Source organism: Hyposmocoma kahamanoa, unplaced genomic scaffold (genome assembly GCF_003589595.1).
Source record: "Hyposmocoma kahamanoa isolate Upper Pololo Valley unplaced genomic scaffold, ASM358959v1 94, whole genome shotgun sequence".
NCBI lineage: Eukaryota > Metazoa > Arthropoda > Insecta > Lepidoptera > Cosmopterigidae > Hyposmocoma > Hyposmocoma kahamanoa.
Window position 1 is genome coordinate 12,348,514 of NW_020654878.1, and position 13,157 is coordinate 12,361,670.

Sequence of the window (13,157 nt, forward strand, 5' to 3'; positions counted from 1 at the left end):
GTTTAAAAGCAAATATAAACAATATCTTTTAGACATTAAAAAAAAAAACCGTATAAGTTTACATGGGCACTTACCGCACTGTTATTCGACTTATGGCATGGGTGCGCGGCGGACATCGTCATCATTGTTATGCGGGATAGGGCAAGCGATATAAATAATATATTTGATTGTTTATTTTCCCTGAAAAATGTTATTAATTATTACTATTTTTCATTGTTAATCTTTTATTAATCAATTATCATTTAATTTTTTTTAAACTTTTATTCAATATACAATTCATTATGCAATAAGATTATTCATGATAACCTGTAAAGTTTATAAGTTATACAGATTAGTACGTATCTCTTATGGTATAGGAGACTGCACGCTATTATGCGAGCTAATTACCTACGACGCAGGACAAAACCTGTTTAGTGTTTACAATGGAGTGTGCTGCACTTTTGCTGGCTCGTGAAATCAGTATCCCGTGCTCGTAAGCCGGGGACCCCTCCCGCGCGCCTACCCTCTCTTCTTGCGTAGTACACGTGACACAAATCTCACAATCGGTTTAATTTTAAACTAAATAAGATCTATTTTGTTTGTTGTAAATGTTGGACACTACACTACATACACTTATCACTTTATATATGTATCAAAATCATTATTTAAGTATTCTATACATATAACTGAACACAACACACCACATTATAGAAATATTTATGTAATTTATTTAAGTTTACTCGTATATTCGCGACACACACGTCCAGTACTCCCTCGGTTTTAGGGCCCACTGAAAATCAGCGTCACAGCCTTTCCTCAGTGGTGACAATAGCTGAGTGGGATCCTGTTACTTACGCCACAGCCGCGCACATGACACTTAGTCTAATTGTGTTAAATATTTCATGTTTGCTTTGTTGATGTGTATGATGTTATTTTTATTCCTTTTTTTTTCTAGTTATTTTTATTTTAATTTTTTGTTTTAATGTAGCTTCATCTTTTTTTTTGTCTTCATTTTATTACTGTGTATATTTTTGTTGTGTCGTAGTAATAAACGACTTCTATTCTATTCTATTCTATTCTAAAAACCTAATTTCAAGGAAAGGCCTCAAACAACCAATTAAACTTTCTCAACGACCGGACGCAAACTCCAGGAATATTCATTTCAATCCTCATTAAGTAATTTCGTGTAATGAAAAAAATGAACTCAAATTTGAAGTCCTTAGACAAAATTTTAACGTGATTGTGATCTTATTTATAGTGAATGACTGTACATTATATAACTTTCGAATTGTTATCCTTCTGCGCCGTGGAGTCGGTGCACATTCACCACGACGCCACCCGGCCGCCCTAGCTTGCGCCAGGGCTCCCGCGCCAGCGGAGGAGCAGGTCAGTTGTCCTCCGACCCGCCCCCCAGACGAGTGAGGCCGTGCAATGCAGGCTCCGGAGTCCCTGTCCAGAGCCCGCTGGCCTCACTAGGGGATCAGGCGAGCAGCGAACTGCCTTCTCCCCGTACGTCTGCACCGAAGAGGGTGCGCGTCCTCCGCGTCCTCGCGCACCCGCTCCGCAGCCTCCTTTTGCGACTCTCCAGGGAAGTACTGCCTGCCATCTCATCTATTTCTGCCGCCAAGTAGTAATGTGAGATAGTGAAATGAAAGTGTGATAAGGGTGTTGATGAAATTACAGGCACAAAAGAATTGTCACTTTATGTCTCAGGGTGTCCCTCAGATCTTTGCGATGTAAAGCTCTGAGTGGCACTGCAACTGCGTCTGTGGCCGAACATTTACCATGCTGGACTGCCACGCAAGAGGTCCGGGTTCATTTCCCGTGTCGGGAGAAATATTACTATGACCTACATTTATTTCTCCGTGAGTTTGGGTGTAATTTGTGGTTGTCTGTGTGTGTGTTCATGGCAACCGCGTTATTATTACGTTATTGTTTCTGAAGAAATTGAGTTAACTGCTATAGATAGCAGCATGGCGCTTAACACCAGCTATACGACTTGTTCGTCCTGTAACGTGGTATCATAAAAAAAAAGATCTGTGGCGACTGACAGGCCACTTTTATCCCATCGGTGAACCCCAACTTGTTGAATGAGTTCGTTATTTAATTAATAGGTACCACTTCAAATTATCTGTAGCTGATTTAGAAACCGAACTCTTAAAAAATTTTATTTTCCAATTTTCGTAAGATATAAATTATAAAAAACCCAGTGATAAAACTTCAAATTGTCGCCTTACTTCTCAAACTCGTGTCTTAAAGCACAAAGCAACTGTAAATGCAAAAATGTATTGTATATACACATTTTGCAGGCTACTTTCATATCACATTGCCTTCATGTTCATACACTGGCTTTTACCTATTCTTAAAGTAATGCATCCAAATTAACACCTTCAATAAGAAATTTAATATAAATAGAAAGTCTTGCTGTCTCCTGAATAAACACTCTTTATAAGATACGTGTTTGAGAAATTAAGGCATCGAAATAGTATTATATTATAGTGAATATTTTCTTGAAGACTAATCGTAATAAAAATTGTAAGATTATGTTTTAAAAAAGCCAATATAAAGAAATCAAAACGTTGTTTTTTTTTACAATAAGGTCGTAAAAAGTTCTTAAAGTTCTTAAAAGTTTTTTACAATAAGTTCTGGTAATGCACTAGAGTAGAGTCAAGGAAAAGTTCTTGTTATTTTTTTTTCGTTGTAAATTTTTTTTTCAAATACTTTCAAAAACAATTTATAAAGTATGTTGCACGCCTTAACACACAAAACTAGAATAATATGATGACTATAGTAATATCAACTGAGCTTAATGTCGATAAAAACCTTGACCTTTTTTATGACATCAAGGGGCGGGATGAACAAGTCGCCTGGTGGTAAGCGTCACGCCTAGTCATGACATTTGCTGTGCCACTCAGAGCTTTAAATGGCAAAGATCTGAGAGTCACTGCCACTGAGTCAGTCACCTTGATACATAAGACGAGTGCCATGTGCGTGTAATTTCTTCAAGACCTTCAAGATCGGAACGCAGCAATGCTCACATTACTGCTAGGCCCCAAAAATAGGTTAGGTGGCAGCACTTCCCATTTACCCAGGTATGTGTGTAAACACGAAAAGGTTATTTCTTGCTCATTTAAATAAATTAGTAGTAAAGTGGTGCTTTTACACAGACTTATTTGTGAAATCCTAACGACCAGGCAAGACTATATCACTAATCTCATAAACAATAACTTTCGTTATCTGGTAGTAAGGTAAAGTAAGTTACGTGCAAGCGTCCTACCCGACGACTGCCACCCGCGCTCTTGCGATTGCATGAGTTATCACCGTATACAGCGATCTATTTTCTATATGAAAGTAAAATGTGATTAATTATTAAAAGCCATGGAACAAAAGTTGTTGAGTATGATGTTAGTAATTATAGTCCTAAAAGATCGTTAGTATTTCTCTTTGTATCATCAGGGGACTAGACGTGGTCTGGTTTTCCACCCCTACGTGATATTCTCAGGATTCACACGAAGCGTTTCGCTTCCACGTTTATATAGCGAGCGGATAGGGAGTGGAATTCTCTGCCTGCAGACTTGTTTCCCGAACGCTATTATATACAGCCTGACTTCACTGTTGGGTATAGGCCTCCAAGTTTCTGTGCCACTCCCCACGATCCCGTGGTAATCTCATTCAGGTTCGCCCCCACATTCCCGCGATGTCATCCGCCCATTTCGCCGCTGGACGCTCGACGTTCCTGCACCAGTTCTTGAACGCCACTCAGTTATCTCCTTACTCCATCTGTCATCTTGTCTCCGCATCAGGTGCCCAGCGCAGCTTCACTTTAGCTTCGTGATACGGTTCCCCACGTTCGTTACCTTTGTTCAACTACGAATCTGGACATTGGGAACACGGTCTGTAAGCTTGATACTGAGCATCTCACGCTCCATTACTCTCTGTGCAACTCTCATCCTAGACACGGCCTCCTGTGTAAGCGTCCATGTCATGTCTCGGCTTAAACCGCTTAAATCAGCTAAAATTGTACAAATAAAAGACAAAACGGGTCTTCACACATTGTGGAATTTTAGCAGACTTAAGAGTGTTGTCCAACTTGCCAAACGCGTCCCATCCAAGCTGAATTCTATCTGGTCCCCATACGCTATAACATGGACCTTTTCAAGGCGAGAGTGCATAGGCATTATTTAGGTGTGCATGCTACATCGTCGACCTCATCGTCACTTTCCATCAGGTGAGATGGAGGTCAAATGCGCACTTAATAAAAAAAAAGGACTTTACAACAACGAATATACAGGGTTATCCCTGTTTTTCTATGTTGTATTTACGTTATACCCATCAAAAAGGTTACAGTTGTAAGTATTATACGTATAATTAATGCCCTTGTTAATTCAACTAACTATTACATCCGTTTATTAGTATTAGTAACCGGTCGTATGCTATTCATCTTTGAATCCTTGTCTCGTTATTTAGGTTCCACGGATTATTTATAATTAAATTAATCTATTAGGTACATATTAACTTTATATGTACCTGATAGATTAATTTAATTATAAATAATCCGTGGATTATGGATGGTATTATGATTATTAGTAACAGTATTTTATGTACTACGAGTTATTTTCCACACAAAAAGCGACTTCGTTATTGCATTACAATTTACTGAAAACTTTACCCTTTGTATTGATTAATTTAATCATTAGACGAAATATCCCAAGCAATGTGTAGGTACTAGATGTTCATCTTACTTTATATATATATATATATAAATATTATTCATGCCTAGTTTCCATTCAGAACATGCCTAGCTTGCTTTGCTTACGCTTTATTGTTGGTACTTGTTATTGCACACCTTGAAATGAGACATTCTTTATTCGCTAATATTATAATAGTATTTTGATGTACCTATTACGCCTTTGTACCTATTACGTAACATTTTTAGATATTATTTCATAAAGTAATTTGAATTTTAGTAATATCATTGGTAGGTCAATGAATATCACCAAATATAGTGACGTTATTTAAGTTCAGGAACAACGAAGGAAGTATTATAGATACTCTTTTAATTAGCAAAAATACGACATTCTATGTTTGAAACTCAATAAAATAGAACTATTTAAAAAAAAATTAAAATAGAACGTGTACAGTTTTCAGTTCAGTAGCGAGTACCATAGACAATAAAATTTGGTTCAGAACTATTATGACCGCCTTTGTGATATGGTTTATGAATTTATAATTGAGAGATTAAAGTATAGAGGTAGAAAAATATTATTGATGTCTAGTTTCCATTCAGGACACGCCTAGTTTCTTAAAGGTGGCTTTTAATCACATCTTGACACGTGCACCGATCGTAAATTCGTAGGCGGCGGCGGTGATGTTTTTTTTTTGACCGGCGTAAACTCTGCATCAAAAAGAAGCTAAAATATTGTGTAAAACAACGTTTGTATTCATTTTCAACGTTTAAGTTGTTTTTGTAGGTTTGTGTTTTACTGTTACTAAAAGTAATTCAGTTAAAAAATGTTTGTAAAGAAATAATCGCATGAATAGGACGTAGTTAATAGGTAATAATAATACGTAATAAAACGTTAATACGTAATTCATTTATATTGTACGGAAATAGTGTACTTAAATATAGTACATAATTAACAAAGAAGCTGATACTTCTTAAAGACAAAACAAATACCCGCCGATTTAAGCCGGTCAAATTCGTCGGCGGCATCGCCGTGGAATCATCGTCTAATTACAAGAAAAAGCAGCTAGAAGTTAAAAAAAAAATGACAAAAAAAGACGATAACAAGCATTTTGCAGAAACAAGCCCATTCGAGTTCAGTTTTAATATTTGTCAATATTTTTTCGCAACGTTTGCCTCTTACAAATTGTATTGAACCAAAACCGTTTATTAAAAAGTTTGGAGAATTGTGTTTGGTTTGTTACAACTTCAATATTTAAACATTATAAAGTTTATCTCCTTGTGGATATGTGAAAATTGGTCGTGTATTACCAATCAAGTCTATAGTGTGTTTTTTTTACTGGGACAGTATGGGAAAATCCGAAACCATAGGAGATACAGGGTAACTGTCTTTTTTATAAAAACAATTTTGGCATAGTCAATTTTTTACTCAAGTGGGGTAGTCCATAAAGAAATGAATGAATATTTTTTTAGGAGTTTTCTATGAAAGTAGTATTATATGCAATCGTTGCATAATGAGGGTATTGCTTTGCCGAGTATTACCGATACGAGATTTTATGATTGCATACAATACTTTTTCTATAAGTAAACAAAATATTGAAACAGAACCGATATTTAATGTATATTTTGTCAATCCATGACAACAAATGCAATTTTCAATAAATTTTATTCCATTTAATTGGGTAGGCAATGTTCCGTCATACAGCCTCTTCATATATTTAGACCCTAGAAAATGGGGAAAAAAAGGAATTTAGACGAAAGCCACACAAACGCTACAAAACAAAAAACAAAAGAGGTAGAATAGAACTGGTTAAGTATCGCATTTAATTTAACCAATTTTTTTTATAAAGATTTATGGCCCGGTTGCAAGACTTTTAGGCCAATTTAACCAATCAGGAGGCAGTATAGCGTTTGAGTAGCATCCTACTTGATATTTTAATTAGCAAAAATACGACGTTCTCTTTTTTAAACTCATTAAGGTTGTGTGTACAGTACTATTATAATATTCAATAAACGAGTAGTTCTGTGTCTATGTGAACTTTCATGAAAACTTTCAGCTCCGTGGCGAGTACCATAGAAAAAAGAATTTTGATTCATTTGAAGTAAAAAGAGCGCCTTTACGATATCGCTTATGAAATTATAATCGACAGATTAAATTACAGGAGTAACAAAATACTTTTTATAAAATTTTACCAACTTGTACGTTCCCAATTTTTTTCTTATAAGTAATACAATAAAATTATCCTTACATGAAACTAAGGCTATTCGGCATTGAAAAAAATTTGTTAATTTTATTCATTTTGTATGAAAAACATTTCATTAACTAATTTAGACTTGTAAATTCGACAAAGATTAAATGGTAAATTATACTTTTGGATTTGCTCGCTCCGAGTTGTTTTAAAAAAGTTGAGATAGCTTGCTCTATTAATTAAACTTGTTGGTTTTTTGAATTTTTGTAGAGTGATACGCAAGAAGAGTCTACTTAGTTGAATTTCCAAATGCGTTGACATATTTTAAGCCATCACCGAGAATATTTCTTCCATCCTCTAAGCCTAGAATAGACAAGTAACGCGGCGTTTCGTACTTGCATTTCCCTTGAGTACCACAATGTACACATGTCTCGTATGTAGGTAATATTTTATTTCCTCCATGTCTTGCTTAAACCAACATGTCAGAATACATATCTTCTCGTGTGTAGTGTATTGGTGCTACAAATATACCAAATTATAAATTTGGATCTTAGAGGATGGAAAAAAAATAAAAGAACGGAGCTGCCCTAACTACAGAAAGAACGTGCATACCTAAATAAAAATTGAACGAACAAATGGCGGATTTCTTTAGTGTCGTACCATATAAGTCATAATCGACATGCAAACATTTAATTAAAGTAGATCAATATTCCATTTGGGAATATTTTAGGTTATATGGGAATATCCGGGAATGTCACATGAAATTTTGAATTTATTGTTTTGCGTTTACAAATACTCAAATATTACGAAAAGTGAATTTGCACAGAAAAAAAATAATATTTGTAATTTGAGAGTATATAAAAGAAAACTTTGAAATACAAATCCTATACATTTCCAGCCTCAAGTTTCATTTTTTCATAGATAAATTTTTAAGCAGATTCCAAATAGTGTAAGCTTTTTTGTATTTATGCATTGGTATAGAATTAATATCAGTGACTGATTTAAGTGAATCTTTAATACTTCCATTTAATTTTGGAAATAAATGAAAGTAGTAATATAATCAATAATAATCATACGTTTATTTGCTTAAAACATGGTATAACTGGAGATGTAACAAGAGACAGTGCTAGTATAAACATGTTTCGCATATATTAAATAGCATGAAAATGTCTGATTATACAATGTCAATTGACTACCCTATTGGCCGAGCGCCACAAATTTCTGCACAAATCAAAATTTGTGCAGAAAAATCGACACTTCTCCTTACCCGCTCACGCGATGCGCTACCCCCACCTACACGGCCCTTAAAGGATAGGATTAACCTACCGCAAAATGGCGGCTATCTGGTTTCACAAATTAGAAAAGCATTCAGTTTAAATACAAGTTTTAATAAATAAAAATTATTATTCTGCATTACTAAATAAATACCCTCCGTACTACCAACAAATACATCTCAAATAAAATGCAGTAATACACCGCAAATCCTGCACTTAAAAAATGCAGGATTTGCGGTGTATTACTGCAAATGAAATTTTTGCTGTACTTGGATAAATATGATAATATTCCGTTTGAGTGGTTCTAACGTTTACCATGAATTACTCCTTAAAGTATAGTTTATAAACATTTATATTCAGGGTAAACTTAAAAAACGCTACTTACGGTATGTTTTCAATAAATAAACATCGAAATCACCAGCCCAAACAATAACACTCACACGATTATCTTGACGAATTTTTGAAGTTGTTTATTTTTTTTAAATGACAGAACCAGGCATTAGAAACTTTATGGTTTGCTAGAGTAGTTACGGAAATAGCAATTAATATTGGTTCTTTTACCTGTTATAACTTCGATATCCGATAAATCGGTATAAAATCCACCTCCGGCACCTCTAGGTGTGGTATGCTTCCAGTGACGCATGGATAACGCAACGCTCTGTGGCGGCATGCGTCCACGGCTGCATATATCGCGTGAGCGGGTAGTGAGACAAGTAGTCACGAATGACTGCGAGTTGTGACAAACCACGTCAAACACTCGGTCAGCTGGGCGAGTGACACCGAATGATGGCAAGACACGGCAAGGCAAATAGGCTGTTTATATTATTTTTTCTTTTTTGATTTGTGGGTAAACTTGAAGTAGTAAAAATAATAATAATAAAAACCTCGTAATAACAGAATATCGATATTGTACGCTTCCAAGAACAATACAATCTCAAAATAATCGTTAACAACAATCAACAAAATATACAAACAAACAGGCAATCTGAAGAAACCAAAGCAATATTTGGCAAGATTTATGAATAAACTTCTTAAATATGTCTAATTACACGAGATATTTGGGCTTTTGTGTGATTTGTAGATAGAAAAATAACACGTACCGTTTTTCAAATGCCACATCCCGTAATGCTGCAGCGACGAATTTTTATTAATACGTAATTGTTCTCACTGTCAATATTTTTGCCCATTTTATTACAATACATGTGAATAATTCAATAAAACACTTGAAAAAACATTTGTTTTGACGTTTGATGTACTTCCCTTTGACAACCGTATCATGTACCTCATGTACTGCGAAATGGACACGACTGGCATTTAAGATGACGTTACGTATTTTCGATTCCCGTGTTTGACACAGACCAATGTAATGCTATCTCTTTTGGCTTAAGACGGCACGCAAGAGTTAAACAAAGACAATATTTCAATTCAAAGATTTTCAATGACGAAATGCATCATATACATATAACGTCTGATTTATATGTGTCAATATAACACGTCCTTAAGTTTCCATAATCTAAGATTTGGATTCTGATATGTATTAACGTGTTAAACAACATGATCATAGTTTTGCGAAAATGGTATCTAAGAATAAAGAAAGTAAGATTTTTTGTTATCTTTGATAGTTTGTTCTAAAATTTACTTATAAAATGAAAACTTTTGCTGTCGTGCTTGTTGTTGGGAAATTTTAATAAATAATCACAACAATTTATCATCCCTGAGGTGATAACAGCAAAAGTTAGTAACAGTAGAGCTCCTTCTGAAAGAGTTCGTCCAGGGAAGTACTGCCACCTTACCTATTTCTGCCACCAAGCAGTAATGTCAGCATTACTGTGATCCAGTTTTGAAGGGTAAGGGTGCTGGTGAAATTACAGGCACATGAGACTTGTCAACTTATGTCTCAGGGTGGCGGGCACCGGGCGCAGTGGCAGTGCCCCACAGATCTTTGCAGCTTAAAGCTCTGAGTGGCACTGCAACTGTTATGGACAGGCGTGTAGCTTACCATCAGGCGCGTGCTCGTACTTAATAGTCTACTCAATTACGTCTTTTGTAGTATTTTGTAGTGACCCTTTGATGTTTACTCAGTTTACTTTGTTTAATCGATACCGAGGCTGTGTCTAAATGAAAGTTAGATCACTGATGTAGTTAAAGTCTCTCATTTTTCATGAAACTTTGTGTGTAATAAATTTTCATTAAACATTTTATTACGAAATATAAGTACTATATAATACTTAAGTCACGTTAAAACGTAGGTCTTTATTGTTGCTTCATAGCTTCATATTTTTCCAATAAAGTAAAATTTTAAATACAAAAAGAAATGTTAAAAGAAATGAAACTTCTCGTGAAAATATTAAAAGATACCAGTTTTTTAATTAACCATACTTTTATAAAAGGTATTACAAGCTAAGTCATCAGACGTTGCTTTAAAAAAAAATTATTTTAAAAATATTAGATAATATCTATCTAATATAATTATCTAATATTATTACAATAATCTTTGCACACCTATTACCTTCATTACAATTTCGTGCAAGACAATATCAGCTTAATGTCACATTTATTTTCTTCTTTTGATGATAATGTGGACCGAAATATACACAAATTTTACGCAGTGTAAGTTATACAGAGAACAAATTTCCATAATAACTTTTAATTACATGCATAGATTCCTGTACTGTGTAAAGCCCGCTCAAAAATTAATTTCGAAAGCAATTTACGAAAAATGTCAAACCGATAATATTAAAAAGGTAACGTAAAGTAGTAACTTTTATTGAAAGGCCATTTAGAATTTAAAGGATTTTTACTGCGTACCATTTTAGCCGTTACAAGTACGCCGATACAACGCTATGAGAAAGTAACAAAGTTAAATGTAATATTATTATTTAGTTACGAAAAGCTCGACATTTTAGATTTAGACTCTCGCAATGTTGTGGAATATTGAAACTATTTTTTAATATGAACACTAGTGACAAAAATGAACATTAGAATTATTAGTCTTAGGGTATCTGCTCGAGATTTCTCCATTCGATCAATTTCAAGAAATCGGGCCAACTTTGAGATGAGAAAAATATCCCTTGAGAAGTCAAGAAATCAATTTACCTTTTTTAATTACTGATAAGTCGGCTTACAAATCACTTTAAAAAAAAACTTAATTTAAATTGTGTTTCTATTTATATGTAGTGAGTAATAGTGATTAAGCAGATTTTGAAGGCTTTGAAAATTTTCTCGAATAACTCGAGAAATCGGGTACGAGAATCCTCGAAACTCGATAAAAAAATTGTATCGAAATCAGAAACCCTAATCAGTCCACAAGTTATTGTTATTAAAAGTTAGTATTCATTATTTATTTATTGATATCATTAAAATGTAGATATATCATAAAGTATTGTCATTAAGTTTATCTCCTATTGATAAACCTTGTTTTCGTTAAACAGGTACGTGGCAATAGTGAAGCCTCTGCACCACAGGCTGAGTCGGCGCGTGGCGCGTGCTGCTCTTTTCACAGTTTGGTGCGCCAGCGCATTGCTCGCGCTACCCAGTCTCCTCTACTCCGACACTTATAAGAAAAAGTAAGTACCTAAATGCGTACGTACTAGTAAATTGATGTATGTACGTACTAAATTGTCTACGAGTATAGTCTTCGTTATACAGGGCGTCTCAAGGCTATGCCATGCGGAGGGAGAGAACCTTAAATACCGTAGATAGCTTACCTTACCTATTTCTGCCGCCAAGCAGTAATGTGAGCATTACTGCGTTCCGGTTTGGATGGGTAAGGGCTGCGTTACGGTTTGGATGGGTAAGGGTGCTGGTGAAATTACAGGCACAGGAGACTTGTCATCTTATGTCTCAAGGCGACAGACGCAGTGGCAGTGACCCTAAGGTCTTTGCGATTTAAAATTCTGAGTGGCACTGCAACTGTTATGGATAATCCTGTCGCTTACCACTAGGTGCACGACTTGTTCACCCCGTCACTTGGTACTATATATTAAAAAAAAATATTGAAAGAAGACCACATTTTGATTTTAAAAACAATTCGAACTGCATTCAAAAATTCTGCCTGTCGCAACCGGGAATCGAACCCGCCAAATGTGAAAAGTATTTTACTATACTGATCGTAGTCAACCATAAGGATTATTTTCTTCTAAATAATATAGCATCTTAAATAAAAGGAAGTCCATATAATCGTACAATGCAATTTTTTTTCCTATATACGCTTATTTCCTCGGAAATTAAACTTATTTCCAAAACTATGTTAAACTATAGTATATAACTAAGATGCTTACCGTATGTTCATTGGATGTTTGGCACTACAAATTACTATTTTAGCAGAGTATTGTATTTACCACATTAATCCTCCAAGCACAGAACAATACGCTATCAATAGAAAGTATTTAACAAAGAGAAATAGCAGCTAGTGAAAGGACGACGCGACGTACGTAGATGAAGCATGTATTGAAACGTACGCACGTGAATATGTTTTGTTAAAAACTTCAACTACTAATAATTTTTATTTAATATGTAAGTAAATGAATTCAAATTCAAATTCAAAATAATCTTTATTTCACAGGTAAGCATTATTTACACTTAAAATCGTCATATTGATTAAACTCTACTGCTCATTCGTAAGGCAAATTCCCCTGAGAAGAATGAGTAAGAAACTCTAGGGGTTGCTCTTTGTAAATAAACATTTGTAAGTATATTTAATATTGACAATATTAAAATTTTTATTGAATGGCAAAATATTTCACTACCATGATGTTCAATTATATTTTGTGAAATTACTTCACTAGTTTGTTATAATTATTAATACAAAGATCGAACAATTAGAAAAAAATGCTCCGATCCGGCCTGATTAGAGCCAACGTCTCCCAGCAAACCGTGCCATTGACAATAAAGCCAAGACGGTATGCAAATTTACAATATTTATTTCAAACATCATAGATGCGAGAGCTAAACGAATCACTACAACAGATTTTTGTCATCTAAGTACGCTAAAGCTGTATAGTAAAACCTTTGGTGTAAAGGTTGTGCTCG

The 13,157-nt window shown here is 34.8% G+C and overlaps 1 protein-coding gene across 1 annotated transcript in view; it reads left to right on the forward strand.

Annotated features, from left to right (window-relative positions):
• The window catches only part of LOC113238011 (tachykinin-like peptides receptor 86C), a gene marked incomplete at its 3' end in the record, with an annotated part of 42,740 nt that extends 31,048 nt beyond the window's left edge, over positions 1-11,692 (forward strand). Inside the window, exon 4 of the mRNA XM_026474728.1 lies at positions 11,558-11,692. Within this exon, the coding sequence (XP_026330513.1) occupies positions 11,558-11,692 (135 nt within the window). The remainder of the gene's footprint in view (positions 1-11,557) is intronic.
• Between the last annotated feature and the right edge of the window lie 1,465 nt (positions 11,693-13,157).